This window comes from Spermophilus citellus (assembly GCF_964194105.1).
Source record: "Spermophilus citellus genome assembly, chromosome: 16".
Taxonomy (NCBI): Eukaryota; Metazoa; Chordata; class Mammalia; order Rodentia; family Sciuridae; genus Spermophilus; species Spermophilus citellus.
The window spans coordinates 47,489,080-47,510,232 of NC_138196.1; the positions used below are offsets into that span (position 1 = coordinate 47,489,080).

A 21,153-nucleotide genomic window follows, 5' to 3' on the forward strand; every position below is an offset into this window, starting at 1 on the left:
CAGTAAAATCAGGAAGATTTAAGAATCATAACATACCGTTGATGCCTTTTCAGTCATTAATTCATGCCATCTTTTGTAGGGTGGTAAGTCAAGATTTATAGTGTACCACGGAACCGGTCCTCTATAGCTGTAAAAAGAGGTGTACCATCTTGAAATGTTGACAGTGGTTTCTGAAGAGGTTAGATAACTACATTTACAAGGATATACTATACACATATTCTTAATAACTGTATAGAAGTTAGCTACTCAATTCAAAGTTTTCAAAGAAAGTGCAGTTTCCACCCATTGCTTCTGCCCTCTATTGCATAATTTTAAGTAGTCTCAGAAGTCTCGAAATAGAATTATACATTCTGGAAGTTTAATGTAACTTAGAGCTTTGTGAAAGAATTAATTGGAGCTCAAAAGCTATAACCTAAATATTTCTGACAGAAAATACCTATCCTTTTTCCTTCCTAAATACCTGCAAAGATTTAGTCTAGGCCTGCACTCATCTCCAATTATCTGACACTATTGCCAAATCACTGAACCTTGAATGATGGTTCAGTGAGGTCATCTCTGAAGCCCCAGAGCTGCAACAAAAATTAGTTTCCCATAATTGGCTTCAAGAAACTTCACAATTCTTCCAGCCAAACTGACCTTCCTCAGTCGGCATCCCTCTGTACCAAGTGCAAGTTCAAGGACTATTCAATTCTCCAATATCCTACTCTTAAACTTATTACATACAGCAATTTCTATTATGAGGATATAGCAATGTCCACTCCCTTATTTATGGAGCTAGGCTGGATTTCTGGTGGATGAATTCTATACCTACCTCTGCTGTTACAGAAACATAATTTTCTGGCACTTTTTACCAAACTGAAATAGTTGTTGAGGGTGTGCTATTCAGTGATTTATCAGCTTAAGGCTATACCTAAAGATACCCATCATTCAATCAATGGATTTTAGGTATAGCCTTAAGCTCTATTCCAGAGAAAGGTAGGGTGTATTCTGGTGTATGCTGCAATGTTATCAGGTTCTTAAATTAAAATGTTTTCTGGACTAACATCTATAGCAGGTGATGGGTTATTTCCTAAAGGTCATTTACTGTGCTTCCATGTATACCTGTACCATCATGAATACTTCATGCTCTAAATAATGCTGCATATGTAGGGTTCTGGTATATGTATAAAGTTTTATGAAACTCTTAACCAGAAGTCATTTATGTTGTGACTTAGGTAAGAAAGAAAAGCATATTCAATTTTGGAAACATACATTTAAACAAAATAGCAATCAATAAATTTTGTTCTTCTCAAAGCATTTTCAAGTTCCCCATTTCCTTAAAGAGGTGATATCTACGTGAAATACTATAATACTCAAATCCTTGAAAAAGGCTTTCATTATAGCAAATAAATTCCTTTCTAATTGGTCATAATTTCATATGTAAAATTCTGTCCCACAGTTCAATAATCTCTTACCTCTATTATGGGCAGATATTACCAACCTCCCCTTTCCCCCAAGCATGCATTTGGATTTCATGCCTAGTAGCAACGATACATTGGTGGCCCATGTTGATGGAAGTGCCATAGGATATGTGTTTTCCACATATGAACCCAATCAACTCTTTTCCCCCTCATAACATCCAACAAAGCCCAAATCATGTCCCCATATTTACCATAAACCCGATTCTTTCTCAGACTAGAGTCCTGAATACGTTCAAGAATTCCAGAAAGAAAATGAGGAGGAAGGAGCTCATCATAGGAGGGGATTTTCGTGGGGATGGTGAGATCCCAGAAACCTTTATAATAAAATCTCTACTAATCACAATTTTTTCCGAGAGAACTGTAAATCTGGTTAACTAAAATTATTTTAATAACTTAAGTTTAACATCATCCCACATTTTACTTCTCATTAAATACTTTTCTAAATTATCTCAGTATTTAGCATTTGCTTCTCAATTTCCTATAAAAATAAAAGAGTATCTACCTTATGAGGGTAAAGATGATTACATGAAATATGCAAAGAACACATAGCAACATTGGTGCTCAATCAATAGTAATCACTGTAGTATATTCCCCTATGTTACCACAAACAATAAACATCATTTAATTGTTTTTGAGACTTAGTCGAAGTCATCATAACCTTAATCATATTGCCTGAACCCACAAGGATCCCCAGGTGGTTTGGAAACTAGTCCAAATGACACAGCACATACACACAAATAAGGGAGCAGATGCTAAGCACCAGTGAGCAGTACAAAAAAAATGCTTAATGGGATTCAGATGGATACAGTGGTGATCTGGCTGTCATTCTTGGATCTCTGCATTGATATGACTGGTCAGGCTAGATGAGCAGGTGTCTCTTTCCTCCCTCACAGCTGCCCATGCATGCCATCAAAATCTATACAATGGATTGAAAAGAATGAACCCACAGGAATAGGAAGTTTATCATTTAAAGGTATATGAATGCCTCACATTTCCCCCAGAGTTCAAGATATACTTAGATCAGAAAAGAGAAGGATCAGAGTAGAGCTGAGGATTTTGGTTTTGAAAACAAGGCTGGGGAGGTAGGAAGAAATCCAGCAAGAAATACAATGCAAGGAGAGGGACATCCATAAATATTATGTATGTGTACAAACGTGTATGTGTTTAGTATGTGTATACACACACACACACACACACACGACAATGTGGAATCAGTTAAGTACCTGATCAAGGAAGGTTTATGGTTTGCAGGACAATAAATTCACAAATACATGTGAAGTACACACAAAAAGGGAATGGAAAAAGGACTTAAATGTGGAAGGTATTCATTCATTGTTCAGTATTCAATGTTCAATAATTGGGGCCATGAGATAAGCCAAGTAAAGCAATCAATAAGTCAATCAAAGCCAGTATGGTGCCAATGGTGACAGAAAGGATGATCTTCTGAGTGCAGGCCATCAATGAGCAGGCTGGAATATGCACTGCCTCAAGGATAACATCCAAATTGGTTACATAAAGGTAAGTAAATCAAAAGAAATTGGATTACTAACCAAGGAGATGAAAGCTCTCTACAGTAAAAACTACAGACCACTAAAGAAATGGAAGACAACCTCAGAAGATAGAAATAACCATACTACCAAAAGCAATATACAGATTCAATGTAATCTCCATCAAAATACCAATGATGTTCTTCACAGAACTGGAAAAACAGCCCTTAAATCCATCTGGAAGAGTAAGACACCCAGAATTCCAAGAAAAGTGATGCAGAGGCATCACAATACCTGATCTCAAATTACACTGTTTTTTGGAAAAACAGAATGGTATAGGCATCAAAAGAGACATAAAGACCAATGGAACAGCAGACACAGAGATAAATCCACATACTTACAGCCATCTGATACTTGACAAAGGTGTCATAAATATATGGTGGAGGAAAGACAGTCTTTAAAACAAATGGGGCTGGGAAATCTGGATATCTATATGTAGAAGAATGAAAATTAGATCCCTACTTCTCACCTGTCCCCAAGTCAAATCAAAATGAATCAAAGACTTAGGAATTAAACCAGAAACCTTGCAACTACTAGAAGAAAACATAGGGTCAATGCTCCATAATATAAGTACAGGCACTGATTTCCTCAACTAGATCCTTAGAGCTCAAAGAAATAAAACCCAGAAACAGTAAGTGGGATGATTTCCTCAAGCAATCAGGGAAATAAAAATCGAAACTACACTGAGATTTCATATCACTCCAGTCAGAATGGCAACTGCCAAGAACGCAAATAATAATAATAAATGCTGGAGATAATGTGGGGAAAAAGGAACACTGATACATTGTTGCTGGGACTGCATAGTAGTACAACCACTCTGGAAAGTAGAGTGGAGACTCCTCAAAACAACAGGAATAAAACCACCATATGACTCAACTATCCCACTCCTTGGTATTTACCCAAAAGAACAAAAACCAGCATATTATAGTCATATAGCCACTTTAATGTTAATAGTAGCATAATTCACAATACCCAAATTACGGAATAAACCCAGATGAATAGATCAAGAAAATGTGATACACACACACACACACACACACACACACACACACACACACACAATGGGGTTTTACTCAGCCATTTAGAAGAATAAAATAATGACATTTGCTGATAAATAGGTGGAAGTGGAGAAGATCATGCTTAGCAAAGTAAGCCAGACTCACAAAATCAAGGGTCAAATGTTTTCTCTCATGTGTAAAAAAAATAAGGAAAAGAAGGCAGTGTATGTGTGGGGTGGGGTGGGGAGGGCAGATCAGATATCATATAGGGAAGATCAGTGGAATAGGAGGAGAATGAGAGGAACAAAGGGAGGAAGGAAGGGGAAGAAATGTGGAATGATTTAACAATATCGTGTTATATGCATATATAAATGTACCAAAGGGAATTTCACCTTTATGTATAGAAAGTACCAATAAAAAATAAATAAATAAAGGAGTGAAAGGAAGAGCAGTAGAATAGAAGAGGGGAACAGAAAAGAGAAAAAGGGGAGATGGGGAATGAAATCCTATTCCTTAAATATACGACTGTCAAGATGAACCCATATACTGTGTATAATTATAATGCTGTAATATAAAAAAGATTTTGTTATTACAGCTTCACTCAATCAATGGTAACTTATACTCAATTAGTAGTAACCACCATAATATATTTTCCGACAAACAATAAATATAATTTAATCATTTTTGAGATGGAACATTTGCCATGTCCAGGTCATAATATCAGTCATATTACTTGAACTCACAAGGCTCCCCAGGTGACTTGGAAACCAGTTCAAATGACACAACACATATGTACAAATAAGAGCGGATGCCAAGCACTCAATGAGTAGCAGAAAGAAAATGCTCCATGGGATTCAAATGGATATAGGGTGATCCTCCAGTGTCCCAAGGATACTGGGACAGAGGCTATTTAGAATAGATAATTTAAAAAAGAACAATAAACAAATATAATTTGGAATGTTACAAAAACTGAAGATGCTACCTTGATATTACTGGTTAGTTATACCCTGCTTCCCTCCAACCCCCAACTGTCTACTTTCAGTGATAAGGAAGAGGAGGAAAGATGACTATTCCCTATACCCTTTTTTTGTTCCCTACATTCTGTACCCTCTAGACCTCTGAGCTATTATGTTTTTCTCATAGGCCCATTTCACCCCTAAGCATTTGGAAAGACCAAAATTAAGACTAAAAATAATGTCAAACTAAAAATAATGTCAGACACACTAAAACACGGCATTGGCCCTTCTGTTTTCTGTTTTGTCCTCGGCAGCTTTATCGAGTCAAGGGTAGTTTCTTAAATGGTTCATATGAGCTCCCAGGCTTATCTGTTCCAGTATAATTTAGAGGCTTATACTCAAGTATAATGGAGAATCATAGTTCAGCTTGAATATAAGCCTTACGTTTGACGCAGATGAGAAAAATGCTTGATGATCCCTACCTCTGGTGAAAAATGGAAATCCTTTCCTTTCCTACGACTTTGACAGGTCAGAAGTGTACATTTTAGTCATGGATTGTTTTCTTATTTGTCTAACATGTTAGTCATACGCATAAGATACACATCTAAGGAAACCAAACTGTCTCAGGATGGGAAGAGGTGACTTTAGTTTCTATTCACTATTGTTATTTTCATGACAGAACATTAAAAAAAAAAAATCTCTACACAGGTCATATGTTTACTCACGTTGGTCCAGAAGGAGGATAAGTTGATTTTCTACAATCTTCTGTCCACTAAAAGACAAAGAAAATTAAAGATTTCAGAAAATTGCAAATACTTGCTAACTGAATAGGCAATCTGTAAAAACAATTTTAGTTAGACCATTTCAAAACTTCCTAAGATAAATCTTTCCTCTTAAAAAGAAAAAACAAAACAACACAAACAAACAAAAAAGCACTTCTAAAATCCTATACTGTTAAGGTCTCAATTCAATTTGCACAAGTGCTAGGTGTTATAATTTAGTTCTTTTTTAAAAAATATTTATTTTTAAGGTGTAGATGGACACAACACAATGCCTTTATTTTTATGTGGTGCTGAGGATCAAACCCGGGTCCCGCCCGTGCTAGGCGAGCACTCTACCACTGAACCACAATCCCAGCCCATAATTTAGTTCTTATATTATAAATATATTGAGTAAAGAAGAAATATAAGCAAATAGATGGAAAATGTTTTTACTACATAGGCTGATTTATCACCAAAGGTAAATGATTTGACAGGAAGTGATATTACCTGAATTTCTGAGCCAACTCTCTTCTAAACTTGTTCTGGGATTTGCATCCTAAACCAGATTTTCAGGGCACACTAAATGGGTCCTTCATAATCTGTCCATAATTTACATCCTCGCCTCACCTCCCAGCACTCCTCCTAATATGTATAGCCACCTGCAAGCACTTCCTATCACCCTTCCATGCCTGTGCGTGTGCTGTGCTTTCCTCATTTCCTAACCTGGAGAACTTTTGGTTCTAACTTCTAAGATCCCATTCAGATACTTTCTTTTTAGTGAAGTCTTCATTTAACTCCCCTGTGAAAATGGCCACCGCTTCTCTATACTCCCATAGCATTGGTACACATCTCCATTACCATATTTAGGACATGGCATTATAATTGTTTGTCTCTCTCTTCAATACCACGCTGAACTTCTTGAAGTGAGGGCAGCCTCAACATTGAGGTCACTGCCTGAGACAATGAATGAATAAAACTATTTTAGGGATAGTTGCTTAATCTTGGTAGCAAAATTGAATTTTCTCTTAAAACAAAATTATCAAAAAGTCCATGCAGATTTATGCTTATTAGTAGTTCAAGATGGCAAATATGTTTGTCTTCTTTCCCCAAGAGACTCAATACATAAAATAATTATTTTTTAAAAGTACAAATCTATTACAAGTGGAGATAGAGTAGGGAATGGAACTATTGGAAATGTAGATTAAGCTCAGAAAATATATCTGATGCACATTTTGTGAAGGAATGGAGATTTTAGACCTTGTTTTAATTTTTCATAGCTTTCTGACATTACCAGTGATTCAGACATTTAACAGTTGTCAAAATGGCCTTACTGCAGTATAATTTGTCATATAAATATGTGTTTGCCTTATAACTTTGGGTTGAATTAATGAAGAAACAATATTAAGTCTTTAGCAAAAGCTGATTTCCAAAGCTTTTCATATTCAATAACAGGGGTTGAGGGAAGTAGTTCTTGTTCAAAAAAATTTCGGTCTCAGCTCTAAGCCTCAAAACTGCAAAACTTCATTGTTACCAAGTCATCTAGCTGCTCTATTGTATAGGAAAGTCAGGAATTCAACTTCTATTTCTGATAAGAATTCACAAAAAAATAATGGTCATAGCCAAAAAAGTGAAGTTCATGGTTTATATTGCAAGTTTACATGTTAGATTCAAATATTTTCCACAAAAGTTTCTGACATTGATTAATACCACTAATAACCACATATGCTCGGTATGTTCTCAAGTTTTATAAATTTGTTCAATTCAGCTTTTTTCTGCTCATAGATATTTTTACCTCTGTTAACCATTATATATCTTAGTAGATTAAAACACGAATTACTATTTTCTCTTCTTTGAAGATTTCTTTCCTTCCTTCCTTCTCTCTCTCTCTCTTTCTTTCTTGTGCTGGGGATTGAACCTAGTGCCTCAAGCATTTGACTTGTCTTTAATTGATATTGTGCTCTCCAAGTTTCGGACAACTGTTCTTACTTAAAGACATGTGGAACAACTTTTTCTAGTGATATTTCTTATGCTGCAACAATCAAATACAATTTAATCCAGTAACCATTGGTAAATGGCTTTCCTTGCTTGGCTAAAAATGAGCTACTTGGAGACTTATTTTGCTTGTGGCCTCACTTTTTATATTATGTAAACATTTCTGCAATGATGACATGGTGTGCTTTTCAATTTTCTTGTTTTTCTGATCATTACTTTCCACTAAGTTGAGAACACTGTGGTGACTGCTTGATCTGTTCATATGGCCTGTATTGTTTCAGCACAATTCTAGCACCATTACATAATAAAGACAATGCTTTGTCATTTAATTCAATTTCAAAACAGTGCACATACCACTTTATCCCAAAAGATAACTGTTGAGGTCCACTGTTTTTCTTGTTTTGACATGATTAGCATGCACTAGCAAACTTTTTTAAAGGTAAAATGTGATGAAGGATGGCCCTGTTACTGACTCAACTAACTCTACTTTGTCTCCCAGACTACATCTTGTGTCTTTGACTCCCACCCTCTCCTTCAAATTCTAGAATTAGTCTCTTCTGCAGTAACTTGGATCAGGAGCAACAGGTCTGATGGGTAAATGGCAAAAACTGAAATTATACCCAAGTAACAGCACCTTTCTTAACACCAAAAAGACCCCAACTGATCCTGAGATAAAGATCAACCAGAGCATAGTCTGACCAAGATTACCTGCTTTATCAACTATGGAAATCCCCCAATTCTGTAAAGCCCTGATCCTTGCTTTTGTTCACTTTTCTATAAAATCTCAAAGTTCTTGTCAATTCCTTGAAGGTGGATTTTAGATCACTGAGGTCTCATATGTTCTTGCCAGTGCAGCCAACAACCACTAAAGCTCCTTTCCCACCTTCACTGCTGCTTCTGATTGGCATCTTGGGACAGGTGGCTGAGCCCTTTCCATTGGAACACATGGTCTTGCGGCCTTTGCCCTAAAACTCCAGCAACAAACCAAGCCATGCCAGAAGAAGCACAGCCCTTATGTGTTAAACACTCATAGCCAGCTGACTCCAAAAGAGGAAAAATTGAACTGTTCCATCCAGCTTCTGAAATTACTTTTATTTTGTTTTTTTTTTTCTTATCTTTTAACTTTGAGCCAGCATATGTTGTTTTCTACCACTCTTTGGTAAAGAAGAAAAATGGGATTTGCAGGCCTGTAGATTGAGATCCCTGGTAAATCCTGATAGGATTATGCTCTTTCTTGTCATTTGAGCTCTTTTGGGTTATTCTGGGCTTAGGCCATTTGTTTTTTTCACAGGGAAATTTGAAATCATATAGGAACTACGGTACCAAATATTAAGAAGAGACATTAGCTACAGAGAAGAGCCAAGGTACTTGGATATCACCATTGTAATTTGTATAACAATAGGAAATACTAAGTTTGTACCTGTCAGTAACTCCCCTAGGAAAATCTTAGATGATCAATCTAATTGTAGAAAATGATGATTTATTATTGTGATACAGTCTGGCCTATGTATGTACTACACTTAAAAGAAAGATGGCCCTCCAACAGGTCATTGAATTATTATACTATCTTACAGTTAGAACTGTTTCATCAAAGATCAAGAAAATGGAAAGGGATCCTGTATTTCACAATCTTTTATTATTTTATATAATCCAGATTATTTTAAAGAGGGGATGAAGGCTGGGGATATAGCTCAGTTGGTAGAGTGCTTGCCTCGCATGCACAAGGCCCTGGGTTCAATCCCCAGCACCACAAAAAAAAAAAAAAAAAAAGGGAGATGGGCAAACTTATGGTATTAAGGTTCCTGACATCAAAGCCAAAGCCTTTGCTAAAAGATAATACAGAGACTGATGGATGCTGATGAGTCTAAAATGATCTCTTACTTTAACACCCATCAGGACAGCCAATTTGATAAGGATATTCATGTGAACTGAGCAAGGCAATTCCCACTGAGACAGTATCTGGCAGAACAGCTTATCAGTGGGCCACTTTTAGACTTCTGTCCCATTTTTTACCCCCTACTTGTTAAATTAGAAAAATTCTAACCACTCCCATCATGGTGAAAGTCTTTACCATCATTTTTGCCACCCAGTGCTCTACTTGGGCTGAGATACAAGTTTTGCTTGATATAATGTTGACTTCAGGTACGAGGAACCTCATCATAAGTAAGGTTAATAAGAAATCACAAGTCTTTTACCAGGCTGACCCTCAAAGTACCCTGAATCCAAGAGTTGCAATACTACTGGTGAAACCAAACTGGGACCCAAATGACAATGACTATTATCAAATGGAACACTATTCTAAGTGTATCCTGGAAGGATGCCAAAAGAATCATAGGAGGGTTATAATATGGGGGGTACCTGAGCTGAAAAACTTAAGTAAGATTATTGCAATTACAACAGGGGACAAATGAAGACCCCAGTATAGTTGGAAAGAATATTATATATAGGCAATATATTGGCTTAGACCCAGAAGCCCCAGAGAATGGTTTTCACTGGGCAGAGTGACCCTGATATTAGATAAAATTTACAGAAAATGGAGGCTATGGCATGAACCCTTCTCAGTTGGTGAAAATAGGCTAGGGCAAGATCTACAATGACCAGGAAATAAACAAAAGCCAAACAAGTCGCATGTTCATTCAAAGCATCTAGGGTTAAAAACCTGGAACTGAAGGTCCTACCTGAAAAGGAAGAGGCCCTTAGCGAAGGATCAATGCACATACTTGAAAAAAAAAACTGCCCCAATCTCTTAAACAAAAAGGACTAGCTCTGGGGCTGGGGTTGTGGCTCAGCAGTAAAGTGTTCACCTAGCATGTATGAGGCCCTGGGTTTGATTCTCAGCACCACATACAAATAAATAAATAAAGGTATTGTGTCCAACTACAACTAAAAAATAAATATTAAAAAATAGAAAGGATTAGCTCATTAAAGAGCCAAAGCATCAAGATGGTACAAGTTGATGACAACTTTGCTGAAGAACACAGAGGGCTGGAGGCTCCTGTGACATTTCTGGATCCAATAATTATTTCCCTACAGGAGCCCAGGTACAACTGACAGTGGGGGAAAAACCAATATACTTCCTAATTGACACGAGGACTATGTATTCAGTTTTAACAACCTCTTTAACAAAAAGGAGTAATCGACTCAGTGACAGGCTTTCCTATGCAGCCTCTGGAGTGCAGCTAGGTAACTAGGTGACCTCACCTAACTCACAGCTTTCCCTATGTCCAGAAAGTCCAGTTTCATTGTTAGGGAGAAACTTGATCTGTAAAATCTATGTTCAAGTGACCTTTTTCCCAGAGAAGTGACAAATGCAGGTAAAAGTGCCTCTCAAACAGGCACTTAATCTTCAGCTGATTTTAACCCAGGAGGGGTCATCAGAGGGTGAGCTAATGCCCCTTGTCAGCCAGGTAGTATGGGCCAACGGGGACTCCAGACAAAGATAACAATACCTCGCCTGTTAAGGTTCTTTTAAAGGGAAGTGTCCCATCTCACCACTTAGTACTCTTTGTAGTGGGAGGCCCTAGAGGGAATCCAATTTTTACTTCCTTAAATGCAGCTAGTCAAACGCAGAAGCTAGTTATGACCTTGCTAGTCTCCTATTGTGTTTGTAAGGAAGGCTACATTGGAAAAGTATAATTTTGCTCAAGATTTACAAGTTATTAAGATAATCTATCCAGGAAATTCATGCTGCAGTGCCTACTGCCTACATTCTTCTAAATGCTCTACCATCAGAGTGTAGATGGTTCATTGTCTTTGATCCAAAATTATTTTTTGTATCCTGCTTGAAACCAAGTCATGATTATTTCCTTAGGGGTTCAAAAACTCAACCATGATCAATGGAAAAAAGATGGCTAATGATTTGAGAATGTTGCAACTGAACCCCTGATACAATATGTAGATGACTGGTTGAACCACTTTGACTTATAAAATCGGCTGAGAACATACCACTTGGACTCTTAACCACTTCATTTAGGTGCAAATTTACAAAGAACAAGTTATTCATCTGGGATTCCAAAGACTGATGAAGCCTAGAGACTGACTGGAAAAAGGCTATTGCCAGCATTCAGATCCCTAAGAATTGTAGGCAGTTGCAAGGATCCTGGGGACCCGGGGGATGGCAGGCTATTGCAGAACATGGATAGCTAAATTTGAGCTTATAGCAAAGCCTATATATGAGGCTCTAATTGGGAAAGACCTTAAGCCATTAATTTGGACAAAGGAATGCCAAATGCTTTTAAAACTCTGAAAGATGGATTGATGTCTGCCCCTGCTTTGGGACTGTCTTAAAAAAGAGTCATCTAAACTGTATGTGCATGAATGACAAGAAATTGTGTTGGAAGTTCTTATTCAGTTGCTGGGGAAGAGTTCTCCAGCCTGTAGCTTATTTCTCAAAGCAATTAGATTACACACCCAAGGGATGGACTCCTTGTCTTGGGGCAGTAGCAGCCATTCGTGATGTACCAAAGGAAGCTGAAAATTCTACACTTGGACAGTCAATTACTATAATATGTCACATCAGATGTTAACCTTGCTGGAACAAAAGAGTAGATACTGGCTAACTGCTGAGAAGCTAGGTAAATATTAGGTGATATTGTTAGATGACTGTCATGTGGCTTGTCAAATGATGTCAGCTTTAAACCCAGCTATGGTGCTGTCCACAGGGCCTCAGCTTCCATTAATACACCAAAATTGTGTGGAAGTTCTTCTTCTTTTTTTGCGGGGGGGGGGGGGGAGGGGGGGTTACTGGGGATTGAAAAGAGCTGGAGCATGCTAGACAAGTGCTCTACTACTGAGCTACATCCCCAGTCTTGTTTTTGTTTTGGGACAGGATCTCATTAAATTGCTAAGGTTGGCCTTGAACTTCTGTTGCTGTCTCCTGAAGTGAGCACTTTAAGCCTGGCTGTGTAGAAGTCCTCAATGCTGTCTTTTTTAGTGGACCAAACCTGATGAATTAGACATCTGACCACACAGATTGGGAACTCTTCCTACATGGAAGCAGCTTCAAGGATTATGGACAATGCCATTCTGAGTGTGCAGCAGTGACTTTATATGAGGTCATCAAGCCAAATTCCCTCTAGGCAGGTACATCTCTTCAAAAACCAAGATTAAAAGTCTTTACCTAGGTCCTTGAACTTTCCAAAGAAAAAAATGCTAACTTTATACTGACTCAAAAGTATGCCTTTTTGATTATCAATACCCATGGGGCCAGATGGAAAGAGAAAGGGCTTCTAACCTCCAATAAAGACATGAAACCTCCTTCAGAAGACATGCAAACTCCTGAAGGCTGTCCTCATGCCAAAAGAGGTGGCTATCACTGTCCCAGATATCAAAAAGGAGACTCCATACTAGGCCAGGGAAATTGACCAGCTGACCAGGTCAATAAGATACAGATTCACACAAAACCATGTTCCCCACCCCCCAACAGATATCTGATATTAACTTGACTTCTTTCTCTCCTGCATTTTCAGAAGATGAGAGAAAAGCCCCAAAATGGGGTTTTAAAGAGCAGAACCCTTCCTGTAACTGGAAGGTCAGCTCTCACGGAATCATCTTATTACTGAGAGGCTTGTGTTTGCCATAGCTAACTATTCATCAGAGCTCTCATTATGGGCAAGATGTGTTAACTGAATTCATTAGGCCACATCTCAGAGGGCCAAGATTATATCAGGCAATACAAAAGATAACCTGGAAATGCTAACTTTGTGCCAGGAATAGTCCTCAAACAGAAAAGCTGCCCAAAGCTCAGGGGGCCATATCTCTTTGAAGACTGGAAAGTAGATTTCACCCAGATGTCTAAGGCTTTCGGAAACTTCAAATTATCTACTAAATTTTGTTGATATTTTTTCTGTTTGGGTGGAAGCCTATCCACCAGATCAGAAAAAGCATCAGAAGTGGGACAGGCTCTACTAACAGAGAAGATCCCCAAGTATGGCGTACCCCATTCCACAAAGAGCAACAAGAGCCCTGTCTATGTCTCAAAGGTAGTGAAGCAGGTGAGCAAAGCCCTAGGAATTTATCAAACTGCATACTCCCTGGAGAGCTCAACTGATAAATAAGATGCAGATGATCATACACTAAAAAAAGATTTTTTAGCCAAAATAGGTCAGGAAAATTATCTTACATGGGAAAAGGTATTGCCTATTGCCCTTGTCCACATTATGGTTGCTCCTAGAAGCAGGTTACAATATGGAGACCATTTCAGGCTTCCATAAAGGAGATATTCTGGGCTGGGGATGTGGCTTAAGCGGTAGCGTGCTCGCCTGGCATGCGTGCGGCCTGGGTTTGATCCTCAGCACCACATACAAACAAAGATGTTGTGTCCGCCGAAAACTAAAAAATAAATATTAAAAAATTCTCTCTCTCACTCTCTCTCTCACTCTCTCTTTTTAAAAAAAGAGATATTCTCTCCACACTTAGAATATGAAAATAAAATTAAGCATATATACAGCAACTTCATCAAGTTCTAACTTCTATGCATGAGTTTGCTTCCTATGCAATAAGATATTATCCTATGGAACTCTTTCCCATTGGGAGACTGCGTACATTAAAGACGTGGAAAAATCAGAATCCAGAAAAACAGCTGACAAAAAAGTAGATGGTCCCTTATGATGGACTTCTAAACATGTACACTTCTTTAATGTACAGATGTCAGGCTGCAGATCCACCACACTCAAGTAAAAAGAGCATCACCAGAAACAACCCTCCTATCGTCTTCAGTATCAATAGTCATTCCACTATATAACCCCCTGAAGACCTCAAATATCTCTTCAAAAAGCAAAATTTGGGTGAGACACACACTAGATAATTATATTACTGTCACTCTTTGCTTTCTTTGTCTTTTCCTTACTCCAAATCAGATCCATTCTAACCTGTTATAACACTTAGAATGTTATGAACAGCAACTTGATAATATGCAATATGTGGGTATTAATGTTTCTGAAGTCTATCATCAGACTATCTGCTGGGTGTGCAAAGAGCTCCTTATCTCTGCCACCAACAGATTACCCTGAAAGATCTAGGCAGCCAATCAGTCTACATACCAGATTCTTCAGATCGTCTGGAAATCTGGGGGAATGTATTTTTCCTTCACCTGTTGGAAAATGCTTATTCTCTTCCTCTAAGCAAGAAGATCCTGAGATGTTTCTAACAGCAGCTGAAATAAAACAGCATGTGCTTGCTTTATTTCAAGTACAGGTCAATGCCATGCTTTGGGTAGACTATGGGGTACACAACAGAGTTGGACGGCTAACTGCAGAATAAGTTCAATTAGGTGAAACAGTGGCTCTATGCTCGAAAAACTTAATGATAGTTGGGTACAGTGGCACACACTTGTAATCCCAGGGACTCAGGGGGTTGAGGCAGATGGATCACAAGTTCAAGGGTAAACCTGACAACTTAGTGAGACCCTATTTTAGAATAACAGATAAAAAGGGTTAAGACTATAGCTCAGTGGTAAATTTCCTGAGTTCCACCCCCAGTATCAAAAAAAATACAAAACAAAACAAAACCCCACAAAACCAAAAACAAAACAAAAATTAACCACAAACCAACCAACCCTGAATAATTCTTGTAGGACTAAATAATGTACTGGACTCTCTGACAGATGCATAACTGACTACCACTTTAAGAGAATCTATGTGACTTGGGTGACAAAATCACTCACTAAAGGCAGGGAACATTCTGTGCCACGGATATGGTAATGGACTTACAGAAGCCACGGTGGCTTTATTTGCCCTATGACCGGATTGGTCAATACACCTGGCGTCACCCACACTTTCCAGGATGAGTTGTCTCCCATCCGTTGACAGTTCCACATAAGTATTATAAAAGTCAGGTACCATATAAGAGAACTTCTTGGCTGTTCCATCCTTGAATATACTTATCCCAGAAACTACCTCCATTAATACAGAATTTCATATAGAATCCCCAGCAGTCACTTTTTAATCAAATCTAAGGGGCCATCTGTTCTTAAATGAGACTACCCAAATCTACAATGTAGTCTTCCAAAATTGGATGGTCTTAGATTTTGATTGCTGCCTAATGGGGGAACTTGTGTTCTCTTTTAACAGAGAGTACTAGGTGGTACACACCTGTAATTCCAGCAACTTGGAAGGTTAAGACAGGGGGATCACAAGTTTAAGGTCAGCCTCAGCAACTTAGTGAGGCCCTAACTTCCTAAGTAAATTCCTTCTAAATGGAGATGCTTAATGTTTGGGGCTATTATTTTTCTTTTTTTCCCTCCTCTTTGGGTGGTATTTGTCTTAGCACATTTTTACGATGCGTGCTTGAACTGTAAGTATCAGCAAGAAAAAGCCTCTTACATTTTTCAGACAAGGCCCAAGAAAGTTCTCTTACCCTTTTGAAGTCTTCCATTTCAAGTTCCTACATCGCCCCTGTCAGCATTAAGTCCTTATGGCCCCCCTTAGAAATGGAATGATGACTTGACAGTGGGAATTTGAAGGAGGGCCCAGTGTCTGACCTAACTTCATCTTGCTTCTCTTACTTTTTATTTCCTTCTGAGTTCTCCTGAATCATTCTGTTCTGTAGATTCCAAGAGCAACAAGTCTGATGGATAAATACCTTGTGACAAGGGTTGAAACTATGCCCCACACAACAGCAACTTTCTATGACTGACAAGGCCCTGCCTTACAGATCCTGAGATAAAGATCAAACAGACCATGGTGTGACTATGATTTACTGAGCTGTCAGCTGTGAAAACCTCCATAGCTATGCAGATCCTCATATCTTGCCTTTGTCTCCTTTTCTATAAAATCTCAAAGTTCTGATCAGCCTCTTCAAGGCAGATCTTAAGTCTTATTATCTGCTCTTTCCAGGGCAACAAACACCAATTAAAACTTTAAGTAAATTTGGGAATGGATACCATTAAGTAAATGGATACCAAAAAAGTAGCATTCTATTCAAGAAAGTCTTAATTTATAAGTATGAATCTTTCAAAAATCATTTAGTAAGGAAGGTAATTATTAACTTTAGAAATGTAAAATTATTCTAAGTATTAGACCTTTTGGTTAAAATAGGACTTCATTCACAAAAATCCAATTTACATCCATTTACTCAAGCTCAAGCAACCAGAAATTGAATGGTCCTGTTCAGGATGCAAGTCTCAGATCCATTAGTGATTTGTGTAGATGGTTACAAAGCTAGAGACAAGCAGAAACCAGGGCTAACCCTGCTCTGTCACAATTTCCTACAGCAGTAACAATCAAGTCTGTGCTTCAATCTGATTCCTAATAGAGAATAAGATGCACTGAGTTTAGTGCTTTTGATGATCACTAGAATTAACTCGGCAAATAAGTGAAATGCAATGACTCCTGTTCCTCCCAATAATTATATTTGCATGTCCTGGGTTCAGAAGCCAATGTAAAAATCAAATTACAAGCACATTTCTTACTAGACAAGTGTGAGGGAAGTTGAAAGTGCTCTGTCAGGTTTTAGAAGAGAAGTCAACCTGCCCCAGAGGTAAAAGCTAAAGAGCAACCTCGCAATAATACATGTGGGAGTCCAAGGTTGATAACTATGATAATCCTGGCTACCATAAACAGACACGAAACATGCATACTTTCTAGTTCCAAGAACAAAGCATAAATGTTGAGTGAAAATAAGTAACAGCCATAAGACCTCAGTATTTCAGGTGCTCAAAAGGTGCTGACCCAGAAATCATTTAAACATAGCATTTCTAACTATCCCCAAACTTAACTATACATGGTTTTAATAGGCAATCTTATCAAGCCAGGTAAAAGTTAAAATAGATGACACATAAAGATTATAAATAGATGATAGCACAGAGATGGTATGCAGCATGGTATACTGTTACTTTATCACAGGAAAAACAGTCAAATTTAGAATCTTAACACCCTCTTCACAGTCTCTATTTGAAACTCTGGAAAGTGACTTCTAAAAGTTTTGTGGATCAGGGAATTCCCTGTAATTATTCTGATTATTTGAGAAGAACTTAAGCCTTTGAAATTAATCAGTATTTAAGTCTTCCCCACTTGTTAAGAAAAATTAATTACAGAGCTACCGAACATAACATACTTAGGAAAATATTTACAACATACTTACTGAAAATTATTTCATTAAAGGCTCAATCAATACTCTACATCGAAGAGGGGAAAAAAAGAATAAAAAGAAGTAGCAGCAGTGGCCTGGCATGTGGCCCATGCCTAACTCCAGAGACTGAGGCACAAGGATTGCAAGTTCGAGCCAGCCTGAGTAAATTAGTGGGATGCTGCTTCAAAAAATAAAAAGAGCTGGAGGTGTAGTTCAGGAGTGAACCCCACTGGGTTCGATTTCTGGTACCATACACACAAAACAAAAACAAAACAAAACTTGTCCAGCTCCTTAAAAATATTTGAGTCTTGCAAAATTAATGAGAACCTCAATGAAGTGCTTCTACTAATGTACAAAAAAATTCTGAATTCCCTTGTGTGTTTTTATATACTCAGAAAAGAATGAGAGATAATTTAAAGAATAATAACTCATGATTTTTATATCTAACAGAAAAGAAGCTGAATAATTCTAGCAAGGCAATTTTTAATTCATTTTTTAATTCATTAGCTATTCTAAATAAGATTTGTTTCCTAAAATGCTATCTAAAATTTAGCAGATACACACCTGAAGAAGAAGGGGCCCGCGTCTTGCACACATAATGCATATGAGCATGTAAATGTTTTCAGGGCTTCAATGGAATGATCCCTATTAAACTACTGATATGTAGGTAAAAGGAATATGAATAAACCCTCCAAGAGGGCACTGGCCATGTCTATCTTGTTGACTTGTTGACTGACTCGCTGCCAGCATGTAGAATGGAGTCGAGCACATGAATATTATATGAATAAGCGAACAGATCATTCATGTGTGGTCCTTTCTTTGTGAAATGGGGAAAAGCCCATGCAGTACAACAGACACTGGTGAAGTCATGTGAGATTTATACAATTTTGGAATCTTTGTGAAAAATTACTGTTAAAGCTGATTTGAAATCTAATGTCAACAGTGTTCCTATTTGTATGAAAAGCTGATGCATAAAAATGTTCCCTTCAGCAATTCATTACTGAGTCATTATCTTTCAACATACAACAACTTATGAATCTGCTCAGATTTATTACTAAGAACAGTCATCTCTCCATAACTTTCTTTCTGATAAATCCTCAGCCTACTACCACCTATTTTCTGCCCCCAAACTGCTTGAGTCAAGATAATCAATGACCTCCAGCTACCAAATGGAATGGACATTTCGTATCTCAACTGCATTCAACATGGGTAACCTGTCCCAACACTCACAGCCAGGTTATTTCTGCTTTGCTCTTGAACCCACAATCTCACAGAATACCTACCTCAGACAAGACTACTCTGAGACATAATGAAACAAAGCAAGGGTACTTCATGATTCTATCTATGCACTGACAAAAACAAGGGCACTGTGCAACCCATAAAATATTAAACACCCCTCCTCTCCTTAAATGAATGACTTATGTTTTTCTCCAAGAATTGCCCCACTTTCTAAAAGCATTCAATCAAGAGCAACCCCCAAATTCCTTAGTCCTACCCCAAATCCAAATTTCGTTAATTTTTTTTCTAACCCATGGTTGCCCATGGTGTGCATTCTCCCTCACCTCAAAAAATATTACACTCAGTTTGTTCAACTATTAGTGTGTTCCTGATGGTCTTTGGATGAAGGGTACCCAACAGCATCAAAGTATTAAATTCTTTAAAGACCCTTGTAATCCCAACTCCCCTCAAGCAAATTAATTCCCTACACAAATTAAGGCAAACTAATTTTATTTTTCCTTTTTCTTTCAATCCTTGTCCATATGTACATACTGTGTATTTTTCTATTATTTAAATAACTGTACTTACTGTTTTACATTCTGCTCTTATCTGCTAAATATCACATCAGTTTTTAGTGGCTGAATAATATCCCATCATGATTGATTCTTAAAGCATTTCTCCTTATAGGAATAAAACAATAAAGGAGATTACACTTTGCTTCCAATGTCCTATATAAATTATACATCTTCCTCAGCCTCAGGTCAGATGTACCCATGTTTTAGTTATCTGATCTGCTGGCAAAGAAAAGTGTAGCCTTATTGGTTTTGTTTTGGACTGGGGATTTAACCCAGGGACTTGGCATGCTTAGAAAGCACTCTACCTCTGACATAATGGCCAGCCCCCAGTCTTACTACTTTAAAAGCAATGAGTTATGAAAGAGTGCCAGACTGAGTGCCAAGAGGCTTGACTTTAGGAATGCTCAGTGAACAATAGTGTGACCTCTGGCTAGAGATTTTCTCATTCTTGGTATACTTCCTCTTGTCTAGAAGGAGTCACGCTGGTCACTCACTGTCTATTGCAGTTGTCAAGTCAGTGGCCCTGTGACCAGCTTGAGGGAAAAGGCCACAAGACCGGCGTTCCCATGACTGGGGGGGAAGGCTACAACCCGCGTGCTGGGGCCTGCTCTGGGCGTCTCCCACTGCCCAGGCCAAGACGACTGGCGATGGGAGGCTTCCGGAGAGGGTTTATCTCCTTGAGGAGAAAGCACCTAGTCACCAGAACAAAGTCATCAAGCAGTCTGCAACTTGAGTAATGCACACAATCGACTGGAATTTTTTTCACTAAAGATTTCTTTCCGGATGCGAAAGCTTGGAGCTGGTAGTTCAAATATTAGTACTCAAATGTGAGGGTGTGCAAACCATACACAGCCATTCGGCGGAGTTTAGGATTTCCCTAAAAGGAGTTCTGGTTCCATAGAGCACCAAATCAACCAGGTATGGGGCTCACCTGCCGGTTTGTGGCCACACTCCTGCGAACGAAACCACAAATCTCATAAAGTGATTGCCCGCGACCAGGTGTTCCTCACTCCCTGCCCGCTCTGCCACACCTGCACTTGCGCCCCCGCCTGCACCTGTGCCCCCATCTGCGCCTCGGTTCGAGCTCACCCACCGGCGGCGCGTGCTGCGCCAAGGCGCAGGTGGCTGCCGCAGCCAGAAGGACGAAGATGAAGCGACTCTGGCCCAGCATCATTCCAGCCGCAGCCGCTTCTCCAGGGTACTCCTGCCGACGCCTGGAGAGGCACCCCAGGGCTCAAAGCAAGCCGCGCCCCCACGGCCCCGTGACCCGAGACTCTGGACTGCACCACGCAAGGACGGGGGGTGCAGAGGAGGAGACGGTGGGAAGAACGAGTCTGGAGTGACAGAGTTGCGGAAGGGGAGGCAGGATGAGGGAGCTTTCCGACAGGAGGAGTGACCCGCGTGATAGGGTGAGTTATTTAAAAGTCCAACAGGAGTTCTTGCTCTCTGGCTTGCACTTTCTGGTCCAGGCATCATTTTGTAAACGCTTCATTAAAACTCAGAACTTTAAGCCTCTGCTTAAGGGGAGTCTTCGCTTGCCTTAAGAAGGTGCGGTTTCTTGGTGTCTCCCCCGCCGCC

At 38.8% G+C, this 21,153-nt stretch overlaps 1 protein-coding gene across 4 annotated transcripts in view; it reads right to left on the reverse strand.

Annotated features, from left to right (window-relative positions):
• ASAH1 (N-acylsphingosine amidohydrolase 1) overlaps positions 1-20,909 on the reverse strand; it is a 34,647-nt gene extending 13,738 nt beyond the window's left edge. Inside the window, exons 1-4 of one of the 4 annotated variants that reach the window (XM_081269706.1) lie at positions 20,631-20,909; positions 20,507-20,528; positions 5,687-5,733; positions 37-127 (exon numbers count right to left, since the gene is read on the reverse strand). In XM_081269706.1, the coding sequence (XP_081125832.1) occupies positions 37-127; positions 5,687-5,733; positions 20,507-20,528; positions 20,631-20,749 (279 nt within the window). In that variant the 5' untranslated portion in view covers positions 20,750-20,909. Of the gene's footprint in view, positions 1-36; positions 171-5,686; positions 5,734-14,754; positions 14,841-20,506 lie in introns of those variants that run through there. The other 3 variants (XM_081269707.1, XM_081269709.1, XM_081269708.1) reach the window with 3 other exon arrangements.
• Between the last annotated feature and the right edge of the window lie 244 nt (positions 20,910-21,153).